General features: G+C 41.1%; 1 protein-coding gene across 1 annotated transcript in view; it reads left to right on the top strand.

The window, feature by feature from the left end:
- The window catches only part of LOC130297299 (polycystin-1-like), a 396912-nt gene that overhangs the window by 190127 nt on the left and 191818 nt on the right, over positions 1-14967 (top strand). The window contains exons 15-17 of the mRNA XM_056549607.1: positions 6819-7571; positions 8241-8372; positions 8554-8729. Of these exons, the coding sequence (XP_056405582.1) occupies positions 6819-7571; positions 8241-8372; positions 8554-8729 (1061 nt within the window). The remainder of the gene's footprint in view (positions 1-6818; positions 7572-8240; positions 8373-8553; positions 8730-14967) is intronic.

A 14967-nucleotide genomic window follows, 5' to 3' on the forward strand; every position in this document is an offset into this window, starting at 1 on the left:
GACTTGGAGTTACATTGTGTTGTTTAAGTGTTCCCTTTAGTTTTTTTGAGTAGTGTATAAAGAAGTGATTGCACACAGAGCTAATATGAACTGTAAATGTATTTAATATACATTTAAAATGTATTATCATGGCATTTTGCTTTTTAGAATTTGACTATTTTAAAGGAGTTGTCTGGTAGATGTATTGTCAAATAATAGGCAACTATGGTCTGCTAGTCAGAGTGGAAGGTAGATACATAGAGCATATCCCACTCTGAAGGACAATGCCCATCCAAACATATGCAATTAGCTAGTCTGGTTTTTGAATATAGTAATGTCCTTATTGGGGAATAAAACAGATTAATCTGATATATGTATATAAGGATATACTGTGCAATATCATTTGTACAAAATGTAAGCTTACAGTATACTCTCCGAGGAACATAACACCCCAACTTCATTCCCCTTTCTAACACATAAACCTAGCTCTCGTGCCATGAGCAGAAATAAAAAAACAAAGGGAAAAAGGGAATAACATTCCACAAAGCCATTTAAAAGGGAGATATAAATGAATATAGGACTACAGATGGAAGCAATAAAAAAAACTTATTTGCAGGCACTCTTTCTAACATAAAAGGATAACTCTTTTATGGAATTTCTTCTTTAATGGACACGTTCAAGATTTTTTTTTTCTTTCACATGTTCCCCTTTTGTCAGTGCTATGTTTTCTGGGTGACATGAGTAAGGTTCAGCATGTAAATATCTCAGTCCACACATTATAGACAATGCTCAGAATAATAAAAGCTAGTGAAATGGAAATCAGACCTCAAGGAATGAACTGAATATAGTAAGGTGTATAATACCTTAATAGAAATAGAGAAATACAATGTAGCTGGTTTTATATAAAATAGAATAATTTATTGAATAAATAAATACAGAAGCTGGTATCTGAGCAGGGCCTTTGCTCCAGATCCAGTGATAAAAGGTTTATAAAATATTAATAGGATAAAGAAACAGTTGTAAAAATAAAGATAAAACAACATTAACCCCTTCACACAGAACGCTGCCTATATACAGCGGATGACACAATACCTTAGCGCATTCCGTCGTATATAGGCGGTGTTCATTAAATGCGCGCTCCCACTTCGCTGATCGGGTTAGTTACCTAAAGCCCCGGGGCGTACGGCGGGAGACCACTCCCGCCCGACACCCCGGGAGCCCATTTGATTAACCCGATCAGCGATCGGGTGTGCAGGGGTGGCGGTTGCACGGCGGGATCGGCCTGTGCGCGGCAGAATCGATGGGAGCGGCGGGTGTCCGGAAGTCCTGCGGCGGTGTCTCCAAACTGTAGTCCTCCAGATGTTGCAAAACTACAACTCACAGCATGCCCGGCTCCAAACGGCTGTCTGGGCATGCTGGGAGTTGTAGTTGTGTACCTCCAGCTGTTGCAAAACTACAACTCCCAGCATGCCCAGACAGCGGTCTCTAAACTGTGTCACTCCAGATCTTGCGGCTGTCAGTACATGCTGGGAGTTGTAGTTTTGCAACAGCTGGAGGCACACTGGTGGGTAAACACTGAGTTAGTCTACTACCTAATTCAGTGTTTTCCCACCAGTGGGCCTCCAGCTGTAGCAAAACTATGGCTCCCAGCTGGAGGTTTGCGCCTGTAAACCCCCCCCCCCCCCACAATGTGAATGTACAGGGTACATTCACACGGTGGGGCTTTACTGTGAGTTTCCCAATACAAGTTTGAGCTGTGGCAAACTTTCCACTGCAACTCAAACTCCCAGCGGGAAACTCACTGTAAACCCCCGCCCATGTGAACGTACCCTAAAAACACAAACTACACTACACTACCACAAAATAAAAAGTAAAACACTACATATACACCCTTACACGATTACCACCCCCCCCCCCCCCCAATAAAAATGCATTTCCAAAACAGAGCCTCCAGCTGTTGCAAAACAACCACATTGCCGGATGGCCATTGACTGTCCAGGCATTCTGGGAGTTTTGCAACAGCTGGAGGCACCTTGTTTGGGAAACACTGGCGCAGTGTATTTTTGGCGGCGGAGGCAAGAGTAATGCTTGCATCCGTGTCTGTTTGTAATGCAATTTCTCCTGAGTATGGAAATACCCCATATGTGGATGTAAAGTGATCTGCAGGCACACAACATGGCTCAGGAGTGAGAGCGCCATTTACATTTGAGGCCTAAATTGGTGATTTGCAAAGGGGTTGCTGATTTTACAGTGGTTCTGACATAAACGCAAAAAAAAACACCCACATGTGACCCCATTTTGGAAACTACACCCCTCACGGAACGTAACAAGGGGTATAGTGAGCCTTAACACTCCACAGGTGTTTGACAAATTTTCGTTAAAGTTGGACATGAAAATGAAAATTTTTATTTTTTTCACTATAATGCCTGTTACCCCAAAGTTTTCATTTTCACAAGGGGTAATAGAAAAAATGGGTTTACAAATTTTGAGGGGCTTTTTTACTGAGCAAGGAAATACCTGAAATGTGTATGTAAAGTACTGTGCAGGCGAACTACAGGGCTCAGAAGAGAATGAGCGCCATTGGGCTTTTGGAGAGAGAATTTGGCTGGAATTGAAGGCCATGTTCGTTTACAAAGCCCCCATGGTGCCAGAACAGTGAACTCTTCCCAAATGTGACCCCATTTTGGAAAGTACACCCCTTACGTTATGTAATAAGGGGTGCAGTGAGCATTTACACCCCACAGGTGTCTGGCAGATTTTTGGAACAGTGGTCCGTGAAAATGAAAAATGTTATATTTCATTTGCACAGCCCACTGTTTCAAAGTTCTGTCAAACGCCAGTGGGGTGTAAATGCTCACTGCACCCCTTAGTACATTCCGTGAGGGGTGTAGTTTCCAAAATGGGGTCACTTGTGGGGGGTCCACTGTTCTGGCACCATGGGGGCTTTGTAAACGCACATGGCCCCCGACTTCTATTCCAGCCAAATTCTCTCTCCAAAAGCCCAATGGCGCTCTTTCTCTTATGAACATTGTAGTTCACCCGTAGAGCAGTTTACATCCACATATAGGATATTGCCATACTCAGAAGAAATAGTGTTAGAAATTTGGGGGGGGGGCGCTTTTCTCCTATTACCCCTTATAAAAATGAAAACTTTGGGGTAACACCAGCATTTTAGTGAAAAAAATCTAATTTTTCATTTTCACATCCAAGTTTAGTGAAAATTTGTCAAACATCTGTGGGATGTTAAGGCTCACTGTACCCCTTGTTACATTTCTTGAGGGGTGTTTCCAAAATAGTATGCCATGTGTGTGTTTTTTTTTTTTTTTTTTTGCTGTTCTGGCACCATGCAGGCTTCCTAGATGCAACATACCCCCCAAAAGCCATTTCAGCTAAATTTGCTCTCCACAATCCCATTGTCGCTCCTTCCTTTCTGAGCCCTGTAGTGCACCCACAGAGCACTTTACATCCACATATGAGGTATTTCTTTACTCAAGAGATATTGGGTTACAAATTTTGGGGGCCTTTTTCTCCTTTTACCCCTTGTAAAAATAAAAAAAATGGGTCTACAAGAACATGTTAGTGTAAAATTTGAAGATTTAGAATTTTCTCCTTCAGTTTGCTGCTATTCCAGTGAAACACGTAAAGGGTTAACAAACTTTCTGAATATCATTTTGAATACTTTGAGGTGTGTAATTTATATAAGGGGGTCATATATGAGGTATTTCTCACAGAAAGGTCTCTCAAATCTACTTCAAACTGAACTGGTCGCTGAAAAATTCTGATTTTGAAATTTTCGTGAGAAACTGGAAAATTGCTTCTAAACTTTGAAGCCCTTTAATGTCTTCAAAAAGTAAAATAAATGTCAATTTTATGATGCCAACATAAATTAGACATATTGTATATGTGAATCAATATATCATTTATTTGGTATGTCCATTTTCCTTACAAGCAGAGAGTTTCGATGTTAAAAAATATGCAAATTTTCAAATTTTTCATGAAATTTTGGAATTTTCACAAAGAAATGATAAAAGTATCGCCGAAAATGTACCACTAACATAAAGTAGAATATGTCACGAAAAAACAGTCTTGGAATCAAATTCATAAGTTAAAGCAAGAGTTATTAATGCTTAAAGTGACAGAGGTCAGATTTGCAAAAAACGGCTGTGTCCTTAAAGGGGTACTCCGCCCCTAGACATCTTATCCCCTATCCAAAGGATAGGGGATAAGATGTCAAATCGCCACGGTCTCACTGCTGGGGAGCCCCGGGATCGCCGCTGTGGCACTGCGCTATCATTTCTGCACAGAGCGAGTTTGTCCCCTTAATGCAAGTCTATGGCAGGGGGCATGATGACCACCACGACCCCTCCCATAGACTTGTATTGAGGGGGGCGGGCCATGACGTCACGAGGGGCGGAGCCGTGACGTAACAATGCTCCGGCCCCTGTATTGCCCGTCATTACGTGCAGAGTGAACTCGCTCTGTGCGGTAATGATAGCGCGGTGCCACAGCGGCGACCCTGGGGCTCCCCAGCAGCGGGACCGCAGCGATCTGACATCTTATCCACTATCCTTTGGATAGGGGATAAGATGTCTAGGGGCGGAGTACCCCTTTACGGTCAAAATGGGCTGTGTCTTTAAGGGGTTAATAAGTAGGAATGAGAACATGCCACCTTAATGAAATAGTCTCTAAAGTTATGCTGAAAGTCAATTAATAGCGTGGGTTATACTGCATCCAATAAACAGCATTAACCAGGATGACTGAATACATAAATCAGATGCCAGACGCATAAAATTCAGTTTGGTAACAGTTTTTAGGTTACATAGGTAGTTGCTATGCAAAATCAGATAATCACTGGATAACCAGAGATAGCAGAGTCGCGATGTGTTAGTGACACAGTCTGTCCCGTTAGATGGACTATAAAGGAGGGCATGGGCTGCGCCCGGCCTGCAGATACAAAAATACCTGTAGATGAAGATCGTAGCTTTAGTGGTGACGTATAATGTGCTGACTCCGCTGAACGAGGAACACAGGACTTGTCAAGACACATAATTTCTCATTACACCGGCTGTCTCCACTGAAGAATGGCACGGATCTGCGTCCGGCTAGCTGCTGTGATGTCCGGCCAGCAGGAGTAACTGGTACAGCTCTTACTTGTGGCATCCTCGTGCAGTGGTCTCCTATTGGAAGGACTGCAGCAGTTGCAAGGAAGTATAGATACAGTTATGCGGTGGCAATAAGGTGACAGTACTCAACAATATGGTGTACTGATAAGGCCAGACGCATTTCGGGGGAGTCCCCCTTTATCAATGACTAGGTATATCATATGATATATCGTCAGCACATCATACATCACCACTAAAGCTACGATCTTCACCTACAGGTATTTTGTATCTGCAGGCTGGGTGCAGCCCCTTGCCATCCTTTATAGTCCATCTAACAGGCCATCACTAATGCATCGCGACTCTGCTATCTCTGGTTATCTAGCGATTATCTGATTTTGCATAGCATCTACCTATGTAACTTAAAAACTATTACCAAACTGAATTTTTTGCGGCTGGCATCTGATTATGTATTCAATCATCCTGGTTAACACTGTTTATTGGATTATATTATATTGCTGACTTTCAGCATAACTTTAGAGACTATTTCATTAAGGTGGCATGTTCTCATTCCTACTTATTAATCTTGTTTTATCTTTTTTTTACAACTGTTTCTTTATCCTATCTATATTTTAGTAACCAATTATCACTGGATCTGGAGCAAGGGCCCTGCTCAGATACCAGCTTCTGTATTTATTTATTTATTCAATTAATTATGCTATTTTATATGAAACAAGCTACATTGTATTTCTCTATTTATATTAAGGTATTATACACCTTAAAGGTATTATGCACCTTAAACCAGGTGGTACAAATGTTGTGGTTGTATTCATAGCCTAGGCACGTGGGAGTTTAAACAGAATCTGACAGCTGGTTTACCCACACTAAACCCAATACACAGGGTTATAGTGTGGGTGAACTGGATTAAAATGAGATATAAGTTATTCTGATCGGTGCTGCGTAATAGAGGTTGGTACCGGCATACGGTTCGCCTGCCTCCATCCCCTCTGCTCCCATATGTCTGCCCACCTCATAAATAAGAATCCTTCACCCATGTGTGCATATAATTAGCAGAGGAAAAGGAAGCAGGGAAGCTCAGTTTGCTTTATTGCCTATGGACCCTAATACTTCTTGTATCTCCTGAACGGCAGTACTGATCAGAGTAAGGTATATCTCATTTTAATCTGGTTCACCTGCACTATCACCCTGTGTGTCGAGTTTAATGTAGGTGAACCAGTTGTCCGTTTTCCTTTAAAGGAGTTATGTGGTGCAGGACAACTTATCCCCTATGTAAAGAATAGGGGATAAGCATCTAATCGTGGTGGTCCCAGCATATCCGGCATGGCGCCCCTCTCTCCTAGTGCATGAAGCGATTTCCGCTCTGTATTTCTGCCTCTCCCATAGATATACATGGAGGGGGGTTTGTCAGCCACCGCTTTGTGTGGGGATGACAGTCTCCTTGCACAGAGCGGAAATCCAGAAGCTTTTAATTATACTTCTGATGAAAACAGTGCTTATGTCATTGTTGAATTTTCTTGCATATCTTGATAAAAATATAACATTATTAAGTTACCCTTTTGGGTGGGTAGCAGATAATTTTTTAAAATACAGTAAAATTATATATTTTTCCAATTTGATGTATTTTATATTATTACATATTTATATATATATGAAATTTGCCTTTGCATTTTGTGCAATATATTGACCATTAAATGAACTGCAGACCTATCTCTTTTGCAGGTCCTGCTTTCTTACCTGTCTCACACTGTGCACCCTGATGACATCATTTCTATACAGCACACAGGTGTCAATGGGTCTTTCTTGCATTGTACCTCTAATTCTAATTCACTCTGGCGGCAAAGTTATATTTCCATGACACATCAAGGATGGTTGAAAGAGTCTGTCCTTATACATTCTGTCAACTGGGTTGATGATGTGGTTTGTGACCTCCATGTGTTGTATGGGTCAGAAGCACACAGTATTGTGGTCTCTCCATTATTATGGGGTTTTCAGGAAGCTGGAACATATACAATTAGTGCTATCCTAACCAATGAAGTTAGTTCAACTACAACCACCTGTGAAATTAATATTCTAAATCCTATCACTGATGTGCAGATTATTCACCCTACATTTTTTAATGGCTCTTTGCATCTTTTGACCCAGGAAGCTAATCTGGTTGTTATCAGTGCACGTAGTACAAGTGTTGTTCGTGTTCATTGGTTAACAAGTCTGAGTACAGAGTCCATTATGCAGCAAGAATGCCCTTCAGACGTTTCATCTTCTTTGCCTATTTGCACTGCCCATTCTGGGGATGTGAGATTTTCTTGGATATCGTTGCACTTTAACAATCCACAAAGTACCGTACTTTCCATCCAGCTGACTAATGAAGTCAGCGTCAAAAGTGTCACCATACAGGTCCAAGCTTATGACGTCATCAAGGGGCTTCAAATTCGGACTGATGGATCTAATCACATTCAGCTAAACCAGACTCAGGTAAGTGGACATGTACTGTGCGTGCCTGTTGTAATCTATAGATCTTATTTAATGTTTTACTCATAGATCTTAATCTTTTTTTTTAAATAAATAAACATTGCCTAATGACCCTTTATATTTGTCCAATTTAAAATATGGTTTGTGTATTGTGTATGAAAAAAGGGAAATATAAATGAAATGTTATCTCCTTGAAGCATGTTCACATGGCAGAATTTCTGAGCGGAATTCCAAATGAAAATTCTGTAGTAAATTCTGTAGAAATGAATTGCCCATTCACTTCAGTGGGATTCTGCTTTCCCATTCACACAGCAGAATGTATGTAGTAGAATTTCCACTGCGCAAATTATGCATTCTGTAGAAATATAAGTCTTGTCTTATAATTTTGCAGAGGAATCCTATAGAATTTGCATGTTAGTAACATTATGTGTCTACCTTTATAAGAATTCTGAAGGAAACTCTACAGAAAATTCTGAAGAAAACACGGAATTCTGCAAAATGAATGCAAATGCTGAATATCTGCAGAATTTTAGAAATTCCATGTGAACATACCCAAAGTGAGAATATATCTAAGGGATATGCATGCCTTGGTACAGGCTCCATGCACATGGTTCTGCCAAAATAAATATCTCTATATAATATAAATGTACAACCTTTTTGCCTCTTCTCCAGACTTTTACAGCTGAACTTTCGCATGGCTCATCTGTTACATTCACCTGGACAATGGATGATAACAAAGAGTTTTCATACAAGGGTGCATGTTACACTGTGACATTCAGAATGCCAGGGGTTTATAACTTAATGGTAAGCCTTTTCTTACGTGTTACAACAAACAGTATTCCTTTTAGGACAACCAAGATTATCAGTGTACTGTATATTCAAAGATCCTCCTTACATATCTTGCGTAATTTTGGATATTATAATTATTGTGTTTTTTAATCTCTAATTTCTATTCAATTATCTTTTCTTTTTTTGTGTTTTTCAGGTTGTTGCTGAGAACCCAGTGAGTTCTCTAGAGGTGACCATGATGCTCCATGTGGATGGTGTTGGTGCTCCACTCCGTGCTGAGCTTTTTCTGTTTTCTTCTTTGCTGCTTGTGGCTAAGACTTATGAAGTATTTTTAAAGATACAAATGAAAAAGACACTTAATGTGACTATAAGGTGTTTATTTTTAATGGTCATGATGATTTTCAATCTTTAATGCTTCTATCTATCTATCTGTCTATCTATCAATCAATAAGCACACAGGAACAGCAGCACTCAAGTTGGCATGGAAAAATGTGGCTTTTTATTCACCAAAACATCAGAGCGACGTTTCGGCCGTCTCACATGGCCATTGTCAAGTATCAAATGATCCAAAGTGCAGGGTATAAATAGCTTACAAATTGGGTTACAATTAGTGACATAATAATTACAGTGATTACAATTCAAGTCCTGCACATCATGAAAACCGGCCAGCCTTCTCATTATTAGTGATAATTTATGAACTTTAGGGGTGCTGGTTATACCAGCGCATCATGTGTGATGGGGAGGAGACGAAATCGTGAGCATCTGCCACGATCTACAGAACATACATCATATTTTCATGGCAACTTCAGCACAGTGTCTCCCCGATCCTGTGAGTTGAACAGGTGACACTGTTCTGTTCTGCTCACTCACATATGGCTGCATCCTGACTTCCACACATCCCATCTTTGCAAGAAGGAGTATAGATTACCATACTTCATAGAGGGCTGTATTCGTCCATTTTCTATATAAAGATACAACGGGATCTTGTCAGTAGATGTCACAAAGGCATCCCTGTGGTCTTGTGTGGTACTTTATGCGTGGCTCGCTCTAAACTCCATCTTCATCACAAAGAAAAGAGATTTACATTAAAACAAAAGTACATGTATATATTTCCATACCATACACCATATACAATACGGGGGTGGTAAAATAGGGCAATACTCACAAGTGCTAACAAAGATTTACAGATTACATATCTTGTGATTCACCTTGAATTCGACATTCAAGCCATGTGGTTTTAAGGAGTTTAAAGTGTACATCCACTTGAGTTCTCTCCTCTTTAAGTGACTGGCCCGGTCAATCAACATGAAGCAGAGATCTTTCTCAGAGTGTCTACATTCACTGAAATGTTTCGCTACCGTTAAATCCTGTCTCTGCTTGTGGATGGTGTACCTGTGGGGATTAAAATCCCATGTGGTTTCCCCCTGTTCAAGAATCTGCAGGGGCACCACAACATGTAGATGACATATGTGGAGTTACATGTTAACCTCTTAAGGACGCAGGGTGTACCTGTACGCCCTGCGCCCGGTCCAGGTGTTTAAAACGGGGTCACGCCATGACCCCGCATCACACTGGGTTGGTCCCAACTGCTAATGATAGCCAGGACCCTGGGCTAATAGCGCGCGGCACAGATCATTGTGCCCACGCTATTAACCCTTCAGATGCGGCGATCAAAGTTGATCACCGCATCCAAAACTAAAGTAAAAGCTTACCGGCAGCTCAGTCAGGCTGATGGAACGCTGATCCATGCAAAGCTATGGCTTTGCAGGGATCAGGGTAAAAGATAAGTGTCTACAGTGTTATAGCCCCCTATGGGAGTTATTGTAGAAGAATCCATATTCATATTATTTGTGGTGCAGGCTCCAGATGACCATAGACAATATTGCAGAAAATCTGGGCAGCACTCAAATATTGTAGAAAGATGCCAGTTGTATATAGACCGAAGTCCAAAAGTCCCACGAATCCATAAGCATAGAGGAACAGCAGCACTCAAGTTGGCGTGGAAACATGTGGCTTTTTAATTCACCAAAACATCAGAGCGACGTTTCGGCCATCTCGCACGGCCATTGTCAAGCATCAAATAATCCAAAGTGCGGGTATAAATAGCTTACAAATTGGTTTACAATTAGTGTTGCAATAATTACAGTGATTCAAATCAAAGACTTTGTGAAGTTGTGATTACATAGTTCAGGTTCATAAAATAAAACACGGCACATCCATAAGGAGCCCTCACTATGCAATTGTGGGGAGAGAGTCAATAACAAGTCACAGCTCAATATTTTTAGGCAAGGTCCTGCGTCCATATGCAAGCATGGCAAAGTGGTATATACGTGACACAACAGATTTTATGGAGAAAATTTTAAATATCTTTTTTCCAGGGGGTGCCATTGTGGCCTCCCTGGATATCGTAAGTCTTTAACCCCTTAAGGACCACGTGTTTTTCCGTTTTTGCACTTTCGTTTTTTCCTCCTCGCCTTTTAAAAATCATAACCCTTTCAATTTTGCACCTAAAAATCCATATGATGGCTTATTTTTTGAGCCACCAATTCTACTTTGCAGTCACATCAGTCATTGTACCCAAAAATCTACGGCGAAACGAAAAAAAAATCATTGTGCGACTAAATTGAAGAAAAAACACCATTTTGTAACTTTTGGGGGCTTCCGTTTCTATGCAGTAAATTTTTTGGTAAAAATTACACCTTATCTTTATTCTGTAGGTCCATACGATTAAAATGATACCCTACTTATATAGATTTGATGTTGTCGTACTTCTGTAAAAAATCATAACTACATGCAGAAAAATGTATACGTTTAAAATTGTCACCTTCTGACCCCTATAACTTTTTATTTTTCCACATATGGGGCTGTATGAGGGCTCATTTTTTGTGCCATGATCTGAAGTTTTTAGCGGTACCATTTTTGTATTGATCGGACTTTTTGATAGCTTTTTATTCATTTTTCCATGATATAAAAAGCGACCAAAAATACATTATTTTGGACTTTTGAATTTTTTTGCGCATACCAAGTGGTTTAATTAATTATATATTTTTATAGGTCGGACATCTACGCACGCGGCAATACCACATATGTTTATATTTCTTTTTATTTACATGGTGTTTTTTTTATGGGAAAAGGGGGTTGATTTGAACTTTAATTAAGGAAAGTGTTAAATCACATTTATTAACTTTTTTTTTACACTTTTTTTTGCAGTGTTATAGCTCCCATAGGGACCTATAACACTGCACACACTGATTGCCAGCACTGTTCACTGCAAAGTCATAGCTTTGCAATTATCAGCGTTATCGGCGGTCGATTGCTCAAGCCTGAATCTCAGGCTTGGAGCAATCAATCGCCGAGGGGACACGCCGGAGGCAGGTAATAGGACCTCCGCTAGTGTCCCAGCTGATCGGGACACCGCATTTTCACTGTGGTGGTCCCGATCAGCCCCGCTGAGCAGCCGGGCAGCTTTCACTTTCGGTTTAGATGCGGCGTTCAACTTTAAACGCCGCGTCTAAAGGGTTAATAGCGTGCAGCACCGAGATCACTGCCGCGCGCTATTAGCCCCTTGTCCCGGCATCAGATACATGCCAGGACCGACCCGATATGACGCGGGGTCACCGCATGACCCCGCGTTATATCGGGGGAGCCGGCCAAGGAAGTAAATATACGTCCTTGGTCGTTAAGGGGTTAAACCTCCATCCACCATGACAGAGGTATGACCACAGTGAGAAATGCCATCGAGGGAGATTTTACATCAATGGAGGTAGAATTTCTCATGAAACTACTAGAGCTTGTCCCCACGAAAAATTACTTCAAATTTAATGAGCAGTTCTATATCTAATTCACCGGTACCGCCATGGGGACTAACGTTGCGCCAACTTATACAAATGTGTTTGTCTCCTACCTAGAGAAGGAGTATGTCTATGTGTCCCACCACTTCAGCCATGGTGGAGATACATAGACAATATTTTCCTCATCTGGGCTTGCGGTGACAGCCAATTATTGGCATTCCAAGAATACCTGACTGGTATACATCCTAACATCAAATTCCCCTTGAATTCCTCCAGGGAATCTGTTCAGTTCTTGAATATGGTTGTTCAAATTGAAGGATGCTGCTTAACCGCAAACCTGTTCATCAAACCAACTGATTGCAATTTGATTCTTAGGTACGATAGCCAACACCCTAAACTGATGTTACATTCACCATCTAGTCAGATGTTGCCCGCCAGAAGGATAATCAGCTCGGATATTAAGTATGAGCTGGCTCTTGACAACATGGCATCCAACTTCTCCGAACGTGGTTATCCACAGCAACTTCTTGTGCAATGTAAAAACATGATAATTGGTCGTAATGAATGAACCAATCGAGACTAAACCCCATACAAAGAAACAATACTCTTCTCCTAGAATAGCGTTTATATCTCACTTCTCGGTACTATCTAGCAGGTTATCGGTTGTTCTGGGAAGGCACTGGCATATCCTGAGAGACAGTTTCGAGAGAATTCAGGATTTTCAACATCTACCTATTATGTCATACAGACGAGCTGAGAATTTGAAAGACCGTATGGTAAGAGCTGATGTATCCATAATGATCCCCAGACAGAGATTCATCACTACAGCAAATCTAGGGTCATTCCCGTGCATGTCATGTATAAATTGTCCTTTGATGCAAAAAGGTAATTTCTTTAAACATCCTGAGACAGGAATTAAATACAAAATTAAATACTTCTTAACATTTAACTCCACATATGTCATCTACATGTTGTGGTGCCCCTGCAGATTCTTGTACAGGGGGGAAAACCACGTGGGCTTTTAAGACCCACATAAATCCCCACAGGTACACCAGCAGCAAGCAGAGACAGGATTTACCGATAACGAAACAATTCAGTGAATGTGGACACTCTGGGAAAGATCTCCACTTCATGTTGATTGACCATGTCCCCCCACTGAAAAAGGGAGGGGACAGGGACAGTCACTTGAAGAGGAGCAATATACAAACAAGGAGAGCGCCCCTAGTGTGATAACGTAATGTAAAAAGATGAACAAACAAGTGGAATTGCTCACCAAGTATAGTTGTACTGCGACCAAGTACAACTATGGTAAAAGCGTGAAGTAACCCTGCAACGGGTGAAGAACGGCAGCTGCTCCTGGATACACAGGCGAAGCACTCAGACGGATCCCTCCAAGGAACAGCCCAGGATAAAGGCAGCGCACAAGACTTCAGAGGTAAAATGGTTTATTTACCCGGCATGCAACGCGTTTCGCTGGTGCCTGATGAAGCTGGTTATCCAGCGAAACGCGTTGCATGCCGGGTAAATAAACCATTTTACCTCTGAAGTCTTGTGCGCTGCCTTTATCCTGGGCTGTTCCTTGGAGGGATCCGTCTGAGTGCTTCACTTGAAGAGGAGAGAACTCAAGTGGATATACACTTTGAACTTTTTAAAACCACACGGTTTGAATGTCGAATTCAAGGTGAATCACAAGATATATAATCTGTAAATCTTTGTTAGCACCTGTGAGTATTGTCCTATTTTACTATGCCCATATTGTATGTGGTGTATGGTATGGAAATATGTACATGTACTTTTGTTTTAATGTAAATCTCTTTTCTTTGTGATGCATATGAAGTTTGGATCGAGCCACGCATGAAGTACCACACAAGACCACAGGGGCGCCTTTTTGACATCTACTGACAAGATCCTGTTGTATCTTTATATAGAAAATGGATGAATACAGCCCTCTATGAAGTATGGTAATCTATACTCCTTCTTGCAAAGATGGGATGTGTGGAAGTCAGGATGCAGCCATATAGAGTGAGCAGAACAGAACAACCGTACAACTCACAGGATCGGGGAGATGCTGAGCTGAGGTTGCCATGAGGACGGGAGGTGTGTATGTTCCGTAGATCGTGGCAGATGCTCCTGATTTCGGCTCGTCCCCACCACCCATGATGCATTGGTATAACCAGCAACACTAATGTTCATAAATTATCACTAATAATGAGAAGGCTGGCCGGTTTTCATGATGTGCAGGACTTATCTTGCCCTTCACTAATATGGCATCTGCTATGAATAACAGGGGCGGTCACATGCGCGCACACAGTCTCCACTGTGTGCAGATCAGTTTCATGCACGTCACTTCCTCCTTGGTCACCGCAAGTATTGAATACACAGTGTTTACATGTTAGTATTCTGGCGTCCCACGTGATACAGTGTGAAATACAGGCATGCCAATACTCCTCCTCCCTGCTTCATGAAGGTATTATTAATGATCACCAATACCTGTGCACTGATTGATATTAAAAGATATAAGGACTGTTTTTACTGTATTTATTGTATTTTGGCACTGATTTTCATATTTGCATAGTGAGGGCTCCTTATGGATGTGCTGTGTTTTATTATGTGAACCAGAACTATGTAATCATAATTTCACAAAGTCTGTATGAATTTTAATCACTGTAATTATTACATCATTAATTTTAAACCAATTTCTAAGCTATTTATACCCTGCACTTTGTATTATTTGATGCTCCACAATGTCCGTGCGAGGCGGACGAAACGTCGCTCTAATGTTTTGGTGAATAAAAAGCCAAATTTTTCAACGCCAACCT

The sequence above is a fragment of the Hyla sarda genome, chromosome 13 (genome assembly GCF_029499605.1).
Source record: "Hyla sarda isolate aHylSar1 chromosome 13, aHylSar1.hap1, whole genome shotgun sequence".
Classification (NCBI taxonomy): domain Eukaryota; kingdom Metazoa; phylum Chordata; class Amphibia; order Anura; family Hylidae; genus Hyla; species Hyla sarda.